The sequence below is a fragment of the Choloepus didactylus genome, chromosome X (assembly GCF_015220235.1).
Source record: "Choloepus didactylus isolate mChoDid1 chromosome X, mChoDid1.pri, whole genome shotgun sequence".
Lineage (NCBI taxonomy): Eukaryota > Metazoa > Chordata > Mammalia > Pilosa > Megalonychidae > Choloepus > Choloepus didactylus.
Window position 1 is genome coordinate 172,912,586 of NC_051334.1, and position 13,201 is coordinate 172,925,786.

Here is a 13,201-nt window from a genome sequence, read left to right on the forward strand (position 1 = left end):
ACAAGATCCACATGCAAAAATCAGTAGTGTTTCTGTATGCTAGTAATGAGGAATCTGAGGATGAAATCAAGAAAAAATTCCATTTATAATATCTACTAAAAGAATCAAATATCTGGGAATAAATTTAACCAAGGATGTAAAGGGCTTTAAACACAGAAAACCACAAAACTTTGGTAAAAGAAAATCAAATAAATGGAAGGACATTCCATGCTCATGGATTGGAGGGCTACATGTTGTCAAGATCTCAATTCTACCCAATTGATTTAAAGATCCAACACAATCCCAATCAAAATTCCAGTAACCTTCTTCACAGAAATGGAAAAGCCAATCATCAAATTTATTTGGAGCCCCAAATAGTCTAATTCATTTTGAAAAAAGAAGACAGAAGTTGGAGGACTCACATTTCCCACCTTTAAACATTATTACAGAACATGGCAACATAAGGCATCTCTTGGAAAATCTTCCCTCAGAATCGACTAATAAAAGGACAAATCCCACTGACTTAGAACTCTGAGGGATGATAGATACTGAGAAGGACTCCATGAATGCTGAATTGAAGGACAGGTAAGAGATTTTGTTCCTGGGGCTGCCAGTCTGAACTCCACTCCATCACTTGGTTCCACACAGCTTGGAAGTCATGCAGGCAGCATGGCATGGGTTGCTACTGCCACAGATGCAGACTATAGAGCAACACACAGCAGTGAGTTAGAACCCCATACATATACAAGTACAGTCTGCAGCCCCAGGGTGGAGCAAAAACTACTGAGGATGCCACATTAGAAAGGGTCCCCATGGGAAAAAAAAAAGAGTGACAATGGCAGAACTGTTGGAAAGAGGTGCACCCACTCAATCCAGTCACTGTATGGTGGATCACCTAAGTGCAAAATGGACCTTTCTGGATTGACCCATCTTCCTAGATTGACCTCCCCTGGCTCCCAAGGGCAAGATACCAAACAGCGAAGAAAACAGAGGCAGAAAACCTCACGGAACAAAAGAGGGGGGATGACTGAGATGCTGTAAGACAGGATTGGACCCAGAACTGAAAAGTGTACGGAAAAGGGAGCACTGAGTGAGGGAGAGCAGTTAAACAAATCATAGAAGATGGGGAGAAAATTCTGAACAAAAACAAACAGAGCAGATCAGGATTCCCAAGAAGGAACAGGAAAAGAAGCCTTCTCCTGGAGGTGAAACAATTACACAAAAATTTCTATCTTAATAGTTGTACCACATACCTAGGGCAAGAAACAGGTGAAGAAGAGCTGAGAAAATCTGAAAAGTTGCACATGGGTTACTCTAAAGGTCCAGAATAAGTTGTACCAAGAATTGAAGAAGAATCTTAATACAAAGCCAACCAACAATAAAACCCAAGACAACAGGAAGAAACCAACATTCAGGGTAAGGACATCAATATAATGAGATGACCAGGCATCAGCAAAAACTTACAAGCCATACTAAGAATCAGTAAATATAGTCCAGTCAAGGGAAAAATTAAAGCTTCAGAGGAGACACAGATTCTGGAACAACTAACCAAGGATGTTCAAACAAATCTAAATCAATTCAAGTAGATGAAGGAAAACATGGCTAAAGAGATAAAGGATATTAAGAAGACACAAGTGTGAGCATAAAGAATTTGAATGTTTAAAAAGAAACATAAGAGAAATTATGGGGATGAAAGGCAAAGTAATGGAGATTAAAAATACACTAGAGGCATACAGCAGCAGATGTGAACAGGTAGAAGAAAGAATCAATGAACCTAGAAGGCAGGACAACCCAACTCAAAGATACAGAAGAATATACAGAGAAATGAATAGAACAATTTGAGCAGTGTCTCAGGGATTTGAGTGACAACATGAAGCATACAAACATACATGTCATGGAAATCCCAGAAGGAGAAGAGAAGGGAAAGGGGGCAGAAAGAATATTTGAGGAAATGATGGCCGGAAATGTCACCAACTGCTATGAAAGACATAAATATACATGTCCAAGAAGCGCAAAGTACTGCAAACTGGTTAAACACTAATAAACTCTCTCTGAGACACATCCTAATCAGAATGTCAAAGGTCAAAGATAAAGAGAGAATTCAGAACACAGCAAGAGAAATCTGGTTTGTCACTTACAAGGGGCCTCAATAAGTCTAAATGCTGATTTCTCATCAGAAACCATGGAGGCAAGAAGCATATATTTAAAGTACTAAAAGAGGAAAAACTGCCAGCCCAAAATTCTTTATCTGGCAAAACAGACCTTCAAAAATGAGGGAAAGTTTAAAATATTCACAAACAGAAACTCAGAGGGATTGTCAGAAAAATCCACCCTACAAGACTTGCTAAAGGGAGTTCTTCTGGTTGAAAGGAAGACAGGAGAGGGTGGACTGGAGTAGTGTGAAAAAGTGAAGATCATCAGTAAGGGTAATTAAAAGGGTAAAGGCAAAACCCAATAAGTATGGTATCCTCAATTTACAACTCTACTTTTTAATTCCAATCAAGAGTCAGAATAAAATTGAATGAAGAAAAGGCATGTTTCCTCATAATGGACATGCAAAATATAAAAAGATAATGAAGGACAAAAACAACATTGGGCTACGGAAGCACAAGACATGTAAGCTATTGAAGCTAAGTTGGTATCTTTTCAAATTAGTAGCTTATAGATGTACATTGTGTAATACAAACTCCAGAGTAACCACAAAGAGGGTATTTAAAATATTTATAGAGACAAAGATGAGAAAGGAATCAGTGAAATACATCACAAAAGATCAACTATACAGAAAAGGAGATTGCAATAAAGGAAAGAAAGAGACAAAAATACAACATATTAAAACCAAAGGACAAAATGGCTGAAGAAAGTATTACCTATACACTTATGACACTGAATATTCATGGATTAAAATCCCCAATCAAAAGACACAGATTGGCAGAATGGATAAAAAGAGCATGATCCAACTATATGTTGTTTACAAGAGACTCACCTTAGACCCAAAGGCACAAATGCATTGAAAATGAAAGAATTGAAAAAGATAATCCATGCAAATAGTAACCAAATGAGAGTGGGGGTAGCTATAATAATATCAGACAAAATAGATTTTAAGTCAAAAGGTGTTAAAAGAAACAAAGACACTATGTATTAATAAAAGGGACAATCCACCAAGAAGAAATAGCAATCATAAATATTTATGCACCTAACCACAGTGCCCCAAAATACATGAGGCCTACACTGGCAAAACTGAAGGAAGAAACAGACACCTCTACAATAATAGTTGGAGACTTCAATATACCACTCTCATCAAAAGAAAGAACCTCTAAACAGAAGATTAATAAGGAGAGAGAACTTGAATAATATGATAAATGAACTAGACATAACAGACATATATAGGACATTGCACCCCAAAACAGCAGGATATACTCACGTCTCAAGTACACATAGATTATTCTCCAGGATAGACCACATGTTGAGTCACAAAACAAGTCTCAAATTTAAAAGATTTAAATTATACAAAGCATCTTCTCTAACTATAATAGAATGAAGCTGGAAACCAATAACATGAAGAGAACTGGAAAATCTCCAAATATATGGAAGTTAAATAACACAGTATTAATCAGTGGGTCAAGGAAGAAATTACAAGGGAAATCAGTAAATATCTTGAGATGAATGAAAAAAGAATGCAACATAGCAAAACTTATGGGATGCTGAGAAGGCAGTGCTGATAGGGAAATTTATAGCCCTAAATGTATACATTAAAAAAGAAGAAAGAAGTAAAACCAAAGATCTAAGTCCATACCTGGAGGAACTATAAAAAGAACAGCAAACTAAACCTATAGCAAGAAGAAGGAAAGAAATAACAAAGATTAGAGCAGAAATAAGTGAATTAGAAAATAAAAAAACAACATAGGCATTAACAAAACCAAAATTTGGTCCTTTGAAAAGATCAATAAAACTGACAAACCCTTAGCTTGATTGACAAAGAAAAAAAGAGAGAAGATGCAAATAAATAAAATCAGGAATCAAATGGGAGGGGGCATTACTACTAACCCCATAAAAATAAAAATGATCATAAGAGGAAGATACTACAAAAAACTGTATGCCAACATATTAGACAGCCTGAATAAAATGGACAAATTCTTGGAAACACACAAGCAACCTACACTGACTCTACAGGAAATAGAAGAGCTCAACAGACCAATTACAAGTAGAGACTGAATGAGTCATCAAAAACTTCCCAACAAAGAAAAGCCCAGGATCAGATGACTTCACAGGTGAATTTTACCAAGCATTCCATGAAGAATTAATACCAATCTTAAAATTCAAACCCTTCCAAAAAATTGAAGAAGAGGGAAAGCTACCTAACTCATTGTATGAAGCTAACCTCACCTTAGTTCCAAAGACTACAAGGAATGAAGAGTCAGAATAAAATTGAGTGAAGAAAAGGCATGTTTCCTCATAATGGACATGCAAAATATAAAAAGATAATGAAGGACTTAGTTCCAAAGACTACAAGGAATGAAGATTATAGATGAATCTCTTTAATGAATATAGATGCAAAAATCCTCAACAAAATACTTGGAAATCAAATCCAGCAGCACGTTAAAAAAATTATATACCATGACCAAGTGGGATTTATTCCAGGTATGCAAGGCTGGTTCAATACAAGAAAATCAATTAATGTAATACACCACATCAATAAATCAAAGCAGAAAAAAACACATGATCATCTCGATCAATGCAGAAAAGGCATTTAACAAAATTCAACATCCTTTCTTGACGAAAACACTCAAAAGGATAAAAATAGAAGGGACCTTTCTCAATACAATAAAGGCAATATATGAAAAACCCACAACTAACATCATACTCAATGGAGAAAGACTGAAAGCTTTCCCTCTAAGATCTGGAACAAGACAAGGATGCCCACTGTCACCACTGTTATTCAACATTGTGCTGGAAGTTCTAGCTAAGGCAGCTAGGCAAGAAAAAGAAAAGGCACTTTGAAATTGGAAAGGAAGAAGTAAAAATTTCACTATTTGCAGATGACAAGATCCTATATAAAGTCCTGAAAAATCTACAGCAGAGCTACTAGAACTAATAAATGAATTCATAAAGTGGTGAGTACAAGATCCACAGTAGTGTTTCTATACACAAGTAAGGAGCAATCTGAGGAGGAAATCAAGAACAAAACCCATGTACAATAGCAATTAACAGAATAAAATATCTAGGAATAATTTAACCAAGGATGTAAAGGACTTATACATGGAAAACTACAAAACTTTGCTAAAAGAAATCAGAGACCTAAATAAACGGAAGGACATTCTGTGTCCATGGATTAGAAGAGTAAATATTGTTAAGATGTCACTTCTACCCAGAATGATTTACAGATTCAATACAATCCCAATTAAAATTCCAACAACCAATCATGCAGAAATGGAAAAGCCAATTATCAGATTTGTTTGGAAGAGTAAGGGTCCCAAATAGCCAAAACCATCTCGAAAAAAAAACAGAGTTGGAGGACTCACACTTCCTGACTTTTAAGCTTATTACAAACTACATGGTCAAAACAGCATGGTTACTGGCACAAGGAACAACATATAGACAAATGGAATCAAATTGTGAGTTCAGAAACAGACCCTCACATCTATGGTCAATTGATTTTTGACAAGGCTGCCAAGTCCACTCATTTGGGAAATAGTCTCTCCAACAAATGGTGCTGAGAGAACTGAATATCCATATGCAAGAGAATGAAGGGGTCCCCTATCTCACACCATTTACAAAAATTAACCAGAATGGATCTAAGACCTAAATTCAAGAACCAGGAGTATAAAGCTCCTAGAAGAAAATGTAGGGAAGCATCTTCAGGATATTGTGTCAGGAAATGGTTTCTTAGATTTTACACTCAAAACACAAGCTACAATAGGAAAAATAAATGCAACCTCATCAAAATTAAAATCTTTTGTGCATCAAAGGACTTTATCATGATAGTGATATTTGGAAACCACATCTGATAAGGTTTTTTATTATAATAAGTATATTTATTAATACTGTAAGCTGTATTACATGGCCATGTTCAATAAACAGTTATTATTAATAATAATAGAAGTAGCATTACCTGACATTAAAAGTAAGTAGTTTATTTAAAAATAAATGTGATTCTTCTCATTTTCTTGATAAAAGCTTGAGGTCATTTCCTTTATGATTTAAGCTTTTCTTCACCAACCTCTTTCTCTCCCTCTTTATATATCAGCTAGAATTAAGTTGCGGGCAACAGAAAACACTGTCATTATTTTAAGCAGAAAGGGATTTAATGCATGAAGTTAAATGGTTACAAAATCTTTGAATGGACTGGAGCTGGTTCTTAGCTTGACTTTAAGGAATGATTCCTAAAAAACCCCACAGAACTGACAAACTACTGAGAGAGTGACTCATTCTGCCACATTCAGGAAGCTGAGGAATCAGGAAGCCAGTGTCCAAACTTCTGACTTCAGTATCACATCACTTTAGCCACTAACTAGAGATCAGGAAACTGCTATCAGGATGGCTAGCTCCAGAGACTCAACACACCTGGTATATCCATACCCACCCCTCAAATCCCCAAATAAAAGGCATGGTATGCCCTGTTGCTTCTTTTTTATAAGGTTTTTTTTTTTTTTTTTTGCGTATGTTCACCTTTAATAGATACTACCAAGGTGTTTGTACAAATTTACATTCTCAACAGCAGTGTATGAAAGTTCCAGTTTCTCCACAATCTTGTCAACACCTGATTTTCTTTTCATTCTTTTCATTCTAGCCATTACCATGGATGTGTAGTGGTATTGCATTGTGGTTTTGACTTATATTTCCCTGATGACTAATAAACTTGAGCACCTTTTCCTATGTTTATTGGCCATTTGGAAAGCCTCTATTATGAGGTGTCCATTTGGTTTTTTTGCTCATTTCTCTGTTGAATTGTCTTTTCCTTTATTTTATAAGGTTTTAATATCCAGAATATGTAAAGAAATCCTACAATTCCACAATAAAAAGACAAACAACCTAATTTAAAAATGGGCAAAAGACAACCCTGCAAGTAAACTCACTTCCCTCCCCTCTATGTGGGATATGACTCCCAGGGATGTAAATCTCCCCGGCAATGTGGGATGTAACTCCTGGAGATGAGCCTGAACCTGGCATTCTGGGTTGAGAGCATCTTCTTGACCAAAAGGGGGATGTGAAATGAAACAAAATAAAGTTTCAGTGGCTGAGAGATTCCAAATGGAGTCAAGAGGTCACTCTGGAGGGCATTCTTATGCGCTATATAGATAATCACCTTTTAGTTTTTAGTGTACTGGAATAACTAGAAGGAAATACCTGAAACTGTTGAACTATAATCCAGTAGACTTGATTCTTGATAATTGTATAACTACATAGCTTTTATCATGTGACCATGTGATAGTGAAAACCTGGTGCCTGACACTCCCTTTAACCAGTGTATGGGCAGATGAGTAATAAGATAATGACATAAATACATAAATAGTAGGGGGTATAAGGGATATAGGATGGCTTGGGTGTTCCTTTTTATTTCTTTTTTATTTTTTTTATATTTTTTCTTTATTTTGGAGTAATGAAAATGTTCTCAAGTTGATTGTGGCGATGAATGATAAATATATGATGATATTGTGAGCCATTGGTTGTATTCTTTGGATGCATTATATGGTATGTGAGTATATCTCAAGAAAATTGCGTTAAAAAAAGAAAGAAAGCAATGGGCAAAAGACTTGAATAGATATTTCTCCAAAGAGGATATACAAATGGCAAAAAGCATAGGAAAAGATGCTCAACATCATTAGCTCTTAGGGAAATGCTAATCAAAACCACAATGAAATACCATTCCACACCCACTAAAATGGCTACTATTTTAAAAATAATATTACAAGTGTTAGAGGGGATGTGGAGAAATAGGAACACACATTCACTGCTGGTGGGGATGTAAAATGGTACACAGCCCCTGTGGAAAGCAGTTTGGCGGTTCCTCAGAAAGCTATGTAGAGAATAACCATATGACCTGGCAATCCCTCTACTAGGTATATACCCAAAAGAATTAAAAGCAGGGACTGGAACAAGTATTTGCATGCCGATGTTCATAGTGGTACTATTCGCAATTTCCAAAAGATGGAAGCAACCCAGGTGTCCATAAACCAATGAATGGATAAACAAAATATGGCATAGACATATGATAGAATAGTATGCAGTGTAAAAAGGAATGAAGTACTGTTGCATGTGATAACATGGATGAACCTTGAGGTCATTAGGTTGACCGAAATAAACTAGACACAAAAGAACAAATATTGTATGATCTCACTGATATGAAATAATTTGAACAAGCAAACTCATACATAGGGTTAGAATCTAGAATATAGGTTACCAGGGGCTGGGTTAGGGGTAGGAATGAGAGTTAATGCTTAATTTGTACAGAATTTCCATTTGGGTTGATTGTAAAGTTTCGGAAATGGGTGGTGGTGATAGTAGCCCAACTTTGTGAATATAATTAACAGCAGTTAATTATATATTTGAATGTGGTATAAAAGGGGAAATTTTAGATTGAATATATGTTACTAGAATAAAAATTAAGCAACCAAAAAAATGCATTCATAGAGTAGCAAATGACTGAGAATTATACTATAGATAAAAATCAATTATATATTTTATTGTACATTTCACGATAGTTTGCAAAGTAGTACATGATGTTTGCTCCAATCTTCACTTGAACACATTCAAAAGCTGTTCCAATAAATGACAGAGACTTGAGTACATTTCTGATCTACTCCTAATATCTTCATTATAAATTATCTGTTTTTATAAACATGTCACTTCCACATTCCATCTAAGGGTATGGAAAGGGGAATGATCTAAAGACCCAATAATTTTATTTCCAGATAAAGAGAAAATGAATAAAGTATAAAACATTACTGTTTCTGTTGCTTGATAGGAAGCAAGTACTAGGAAGCTGGCAGAACAGGGGCACCCCGCTTAAAGGAAAACAACATATTGACGTCTGTGTGAGCCACCAAGCACCAGGAAGACAGACTCTAACTCAAGCCTTCCAAACCTCATAAAAGTTCATCTCATTGGCAAAACTCAGCAAGTGTCAGAACCCACATTGTATCCTGAACCCTAGCTGCAGGGGTTCTGAGGAATATAATTTTTAGCCTTTGGTGGGTGGGGGGAGATAAAAGATGTAAGAATGGATGTTGAGAAGTAACAGATAACATCCAGCTCATCTATCTTGAGGTGGAGCAAATGTTGTCATCCCAACTGCTGACACCAGCATTCCAACTATGATCAAAATAGAGGATATCGGTAATTAACAAAATCCTCCCAAGTATGAAGAGGAATGGGGGCAAAACTAAAGAGCAAGGGATAAGTTTGAGCAGGAAAATGAATATATCTTTCTCTAATATTGGAAGGAAAACGGTGAGAACTAGTACAAACAGTTAATAGGCTGGAGCCAGAAGGAGAAGGGTGAAAAAATTAAGGAAGGTGGTCTTATGGTATGTATTTTCTCTGTAAGGTAGGGAGCAAATGTCATTTGCCCTGCATGTAAAAGGCAGAGGCTGGCTAGGGGGTCTGAAGAGAGTGGACTGGTTAATGAGGGAAGTGGGAGAGGAAGCTGACCTGGCAAAAGAAATCTTTCTGTGCACCATCCAGTGAAAAAAAGAAACAAAGCATTTATTTTATAAAGCATTGTTATTCTTATTTATTGAAAATGTCAATTTGAAAAGTCTTCAAAATAAAAACAAGTTAGAAAAATTGAGCTTGTGTAAGAAGGGACATGAAAGGCCTCTAAGGAAAGCAATTTAATTTCAGGGTAACAGGAACCCATTTACAGAGTATTGTAAACAACACAACTATGGAGACACTGCTCTCAGGTTAACATGGCTTCATTTCCTTTATATTATTGTTTAGTGTGTGAGCGTGTGACACCACTCTGCACAAGCATCATACCCAGAGTGCTGAGGGCCGCCCCTCAGAAGGGCCAAGTCCCCAAACATGCATATGTACACATCACTTTAAAATACAGCCTTTTCGATATTTTAAGCAATCCTATACCTTATCAACTAAAGTCTTTTGCGATCACAAAAACGCTTCCTATGGATATAATTTGCACGTTTATTGCAAGCCATTGACTAACTACAGACAGAGCAGATGCTAAGATCTGAGTGGTTGTTGCTGTTTTAAAATTTTTAAGGATGTCATATCTAAACTGCTGTGTTTAAAAACAGAACAGCTATTCCTAGAGATGTTCTTCACTAAACTTCAGCTTCCAAAGACAGCTGTTTGTGGTTGGCTGATGTTGACCTGCAAGAAGAGTCCACTTCCTGTGGATGGTGTTCAAGCAGACAACAGCCAAGTACCATGTAGCTATGGGATCTTGAGACCCCAAGAATCCAAAAAGAAAAGGACTCCTTGTGCAAGTTAGGGATTCCAAGCTTCGAGTTTGGTTTCTAAACAACATTTGCAAAACCCACCTTTGCAGGCACCATTAAATCTATCTGGAAGACAACTTTGGCCCTTTACCTTTCTTTCTAGTGAACTTCCCCACTTGGCCAAATTTCACCGGTCTTTAGGGGAGGGGGTGGTGGTGTGCACTGCTCTGTCCTAGAATCTTGAGCAGACTCTCAATTGTGCCGAATTTAGATGTGTGCTGCCCTTCTGCAACTGTCTTCTAAATATGGGTTCTCATAGTGCTAATTTCTGGGATATTTATGAAGTTGCCAAGTTGATTTGATGAGCAACTTGAGTAAACCAGCTCCAAATAATCTACTTCACTAGTAACCAGCATACAGCTACCAGAGGGGTTCTTTAGTTCTGGATATACAAACTTGATCAACAGCACATTTCTGTAAATAATGCTTAGAGTGTTACCGGAAGAGGCCAATGAATATTATAACTTCTCACAGCATATATGGGAGAGAAATAAAGTGAATATAAGCTGTATACTAGGGCACACTATCTCCTCAGTACAGATTGTTTTGAAGGATGAAAGACTGCAGTTTGAATATGCAGTGTAGACAAAAATAACTCTCACAGTCTAACTACATTTTTAAAAAGTAAGCAAAGCACACACATACTAGGTTTACACACTGCTTAGTATGGTTGACTAAAAGCACTGGGGAAATATAAAACTTACACATTAGGCAGAAGGCTATGGAAAAAACTCATCATGCACTATGAAGACATGGTCAACTCTGCTGCTCAAGGGAAGATTGTCTACTGCAATTTGCTAATAGATTTGATGTTGGCATGGATGACCACAGTTCTACCTTCCCAAGTTAAAATGTAAACCAACAAAAAAGGAATAAGGGCACTACTGTATTTTTCTTGGTTTTATAGACAGCATAGGGCAGTAAAAAAAAATTGAGGGGTGGCACATGACAGGCTAGGGAAGGGCAGCTGGATCATCAGGCAAATTTGTTGGTCATGGGTGATGATGGGCTTCAAAGTAAAGGAAAGCTTTGGGGAAAAAGCCAGATTAACAATTAATAATCCATGACCAGCTGCTCTGGGACAGCAGTCAAGACCAACAAGAGTCACCCAAGGGCTACAGTTGTTACAGAAGCACTATGAATTGAAGGCCATCTGAAGACCGTTTGAAGTCATTTGCCTGCATTAGCTTTCCTTTTCTTACTTAATGGAAAAGACTCTGGGGCGACTTATACCACTACCTTCTGCTTTTCCCCATTTTAAAATAAACCAACCAACCAATAACCAAACAAAACACACCCCAAGCAAGCAAACACACACACACACACACACACACGCACAGAGAGAGAGAGACATACACACACACACTTGAGAAATACAGAAAGAATAAAACACAAAATTAAAAGACGTGAGCAAACTGAGTCAAATCATCTAGCCAGACATTTCAATGTGTCCCAAAGGCACACTCTGCCCAGCTGCACAGTGACGGTTATGGAAGAATTGAGGTCTTGTTACTGGACTCAGCCCGAATACACTCATCCGTTTGCTTCAACAGCCTCCGGACCAGCTTTTCTAGGTCCCTTCTTGATTTCAATTCTTCTTCCAGACACTGTTTCATTCTTTTGTTCTCCTGTGATGTGAAAAGACTTGTTGATTACCAACACAGTGACCCTTTCTCAGGGTTCCTCCTGCTCATCCTCACAGCAGCCTTTAACACTGCCTACACTTTCCTTCTTCAGACTCCCCTCCCTAAGCTCCTAAGACGACAAAGCCTCCTGATTGTCCTACCTCTCTGATCACCCCTTTGCACTCTTCTTTCCTGAAACCCTAGCATTCTCTATGGTTCTGGTCCTGGCCCACTTCTCTTTCAACACTCTCTTCACTTGGTGTCTCTTCTCTTTCAACTTAAGTGTCTGTTTAAGGTGCCTCCCAAGTCTCTCTGGTACTGACCTTGTCTCCTCAGCACCATCCCCACAATCTCATATGCCAACCTGGCACTACCACTTAGAAGTGCTACGAACACCTCAAGCCCTTTATGACCTAAACTGAACTCAATATCTCCCCCGTTGCCCCAAACGTCTCTACCTGTGGTTCCTGGTATCCCTCAGCAACACCACCATATCAAAGTAGATACCCAAGTAAGAAGCCTCATTTTTATTCCCTGCTTCTTTCTTAATCCCAATATCATGGTGTCATATCCAATAGGTTCTAACTCTGTAAAGTACTTTCCTTCACATTCGTTCTCCCCCTCTGCAGCCTCATTGGCACTGCCTCAGTTCAGGACTTCGTCATGTCTCACCCTGAGTTTTGTAATAACCTCCTAAGTGGTCTTCCAGTCCCTGGTCTCTTCCCTCCAATCCATCTGTTACCCTGCCACCAGGTACGGTCAGACCTCAAACACAGTGGAAGACAAGTTCTTGGTGAGATCCATGATCCACAGGGAAGAGTGTACATCATGAAATATCAGATCACATCTGCAGAGGAGCCCACAAACCATGATTTATGATGTGGCTTTCTCTTACACAGTCACAAATGACTTATCTTTTCTTAAATCCTGATAACAGATGTCAGGGAACATAAAAGTCCTAACTAAGTTTGGGAACCTATTGTGAACCTCCAAATAGGAATATAGGCAAGCCTTGGACATTTAAACCCAAGGCCATGTGCTTAAAATCAACAAAAGCTATCTTGATAACAGAATGAAAATATAAACCCCCCACCTGATCCACTTGCTTCTGGATCTTTCATAAGCACAGCTACCGGT

General features: G+C 37.6%; 1 protein-coding gene across 3 annotated transcripts in view; it reads right to left on the reverse strand.

Annotated features, from left to right (window-relative positions):
* Positions 1-9,680: 9,680 nt before the first annotated feature.
* ARHGEF6 (Rac/Cdc42 guanine nucleotide exchange factor 6) overlaps positions 9,681-13,201 on the reverse strand; it is a 135,566-nt gene continuing 132,045 nt past the window's right edge. For 2 of the 3 annotated variants that reach the window (XM_037821148.1, XM_037821150.1), the window contains one exon: positions 9,681-12,067. In XM_037821148.1, the coding sequence (XP_037677076.1) occupies positions 11,927-12,067 (141 nt within the window). In that variant the 3' untranslated portion in view covers positions 9,681-11,926. The remainder of the gene's footprint in view (positions 12,068-13,201) is intronic. The other variant, XM_037821149.1, reaches the window with a different exon arrangement.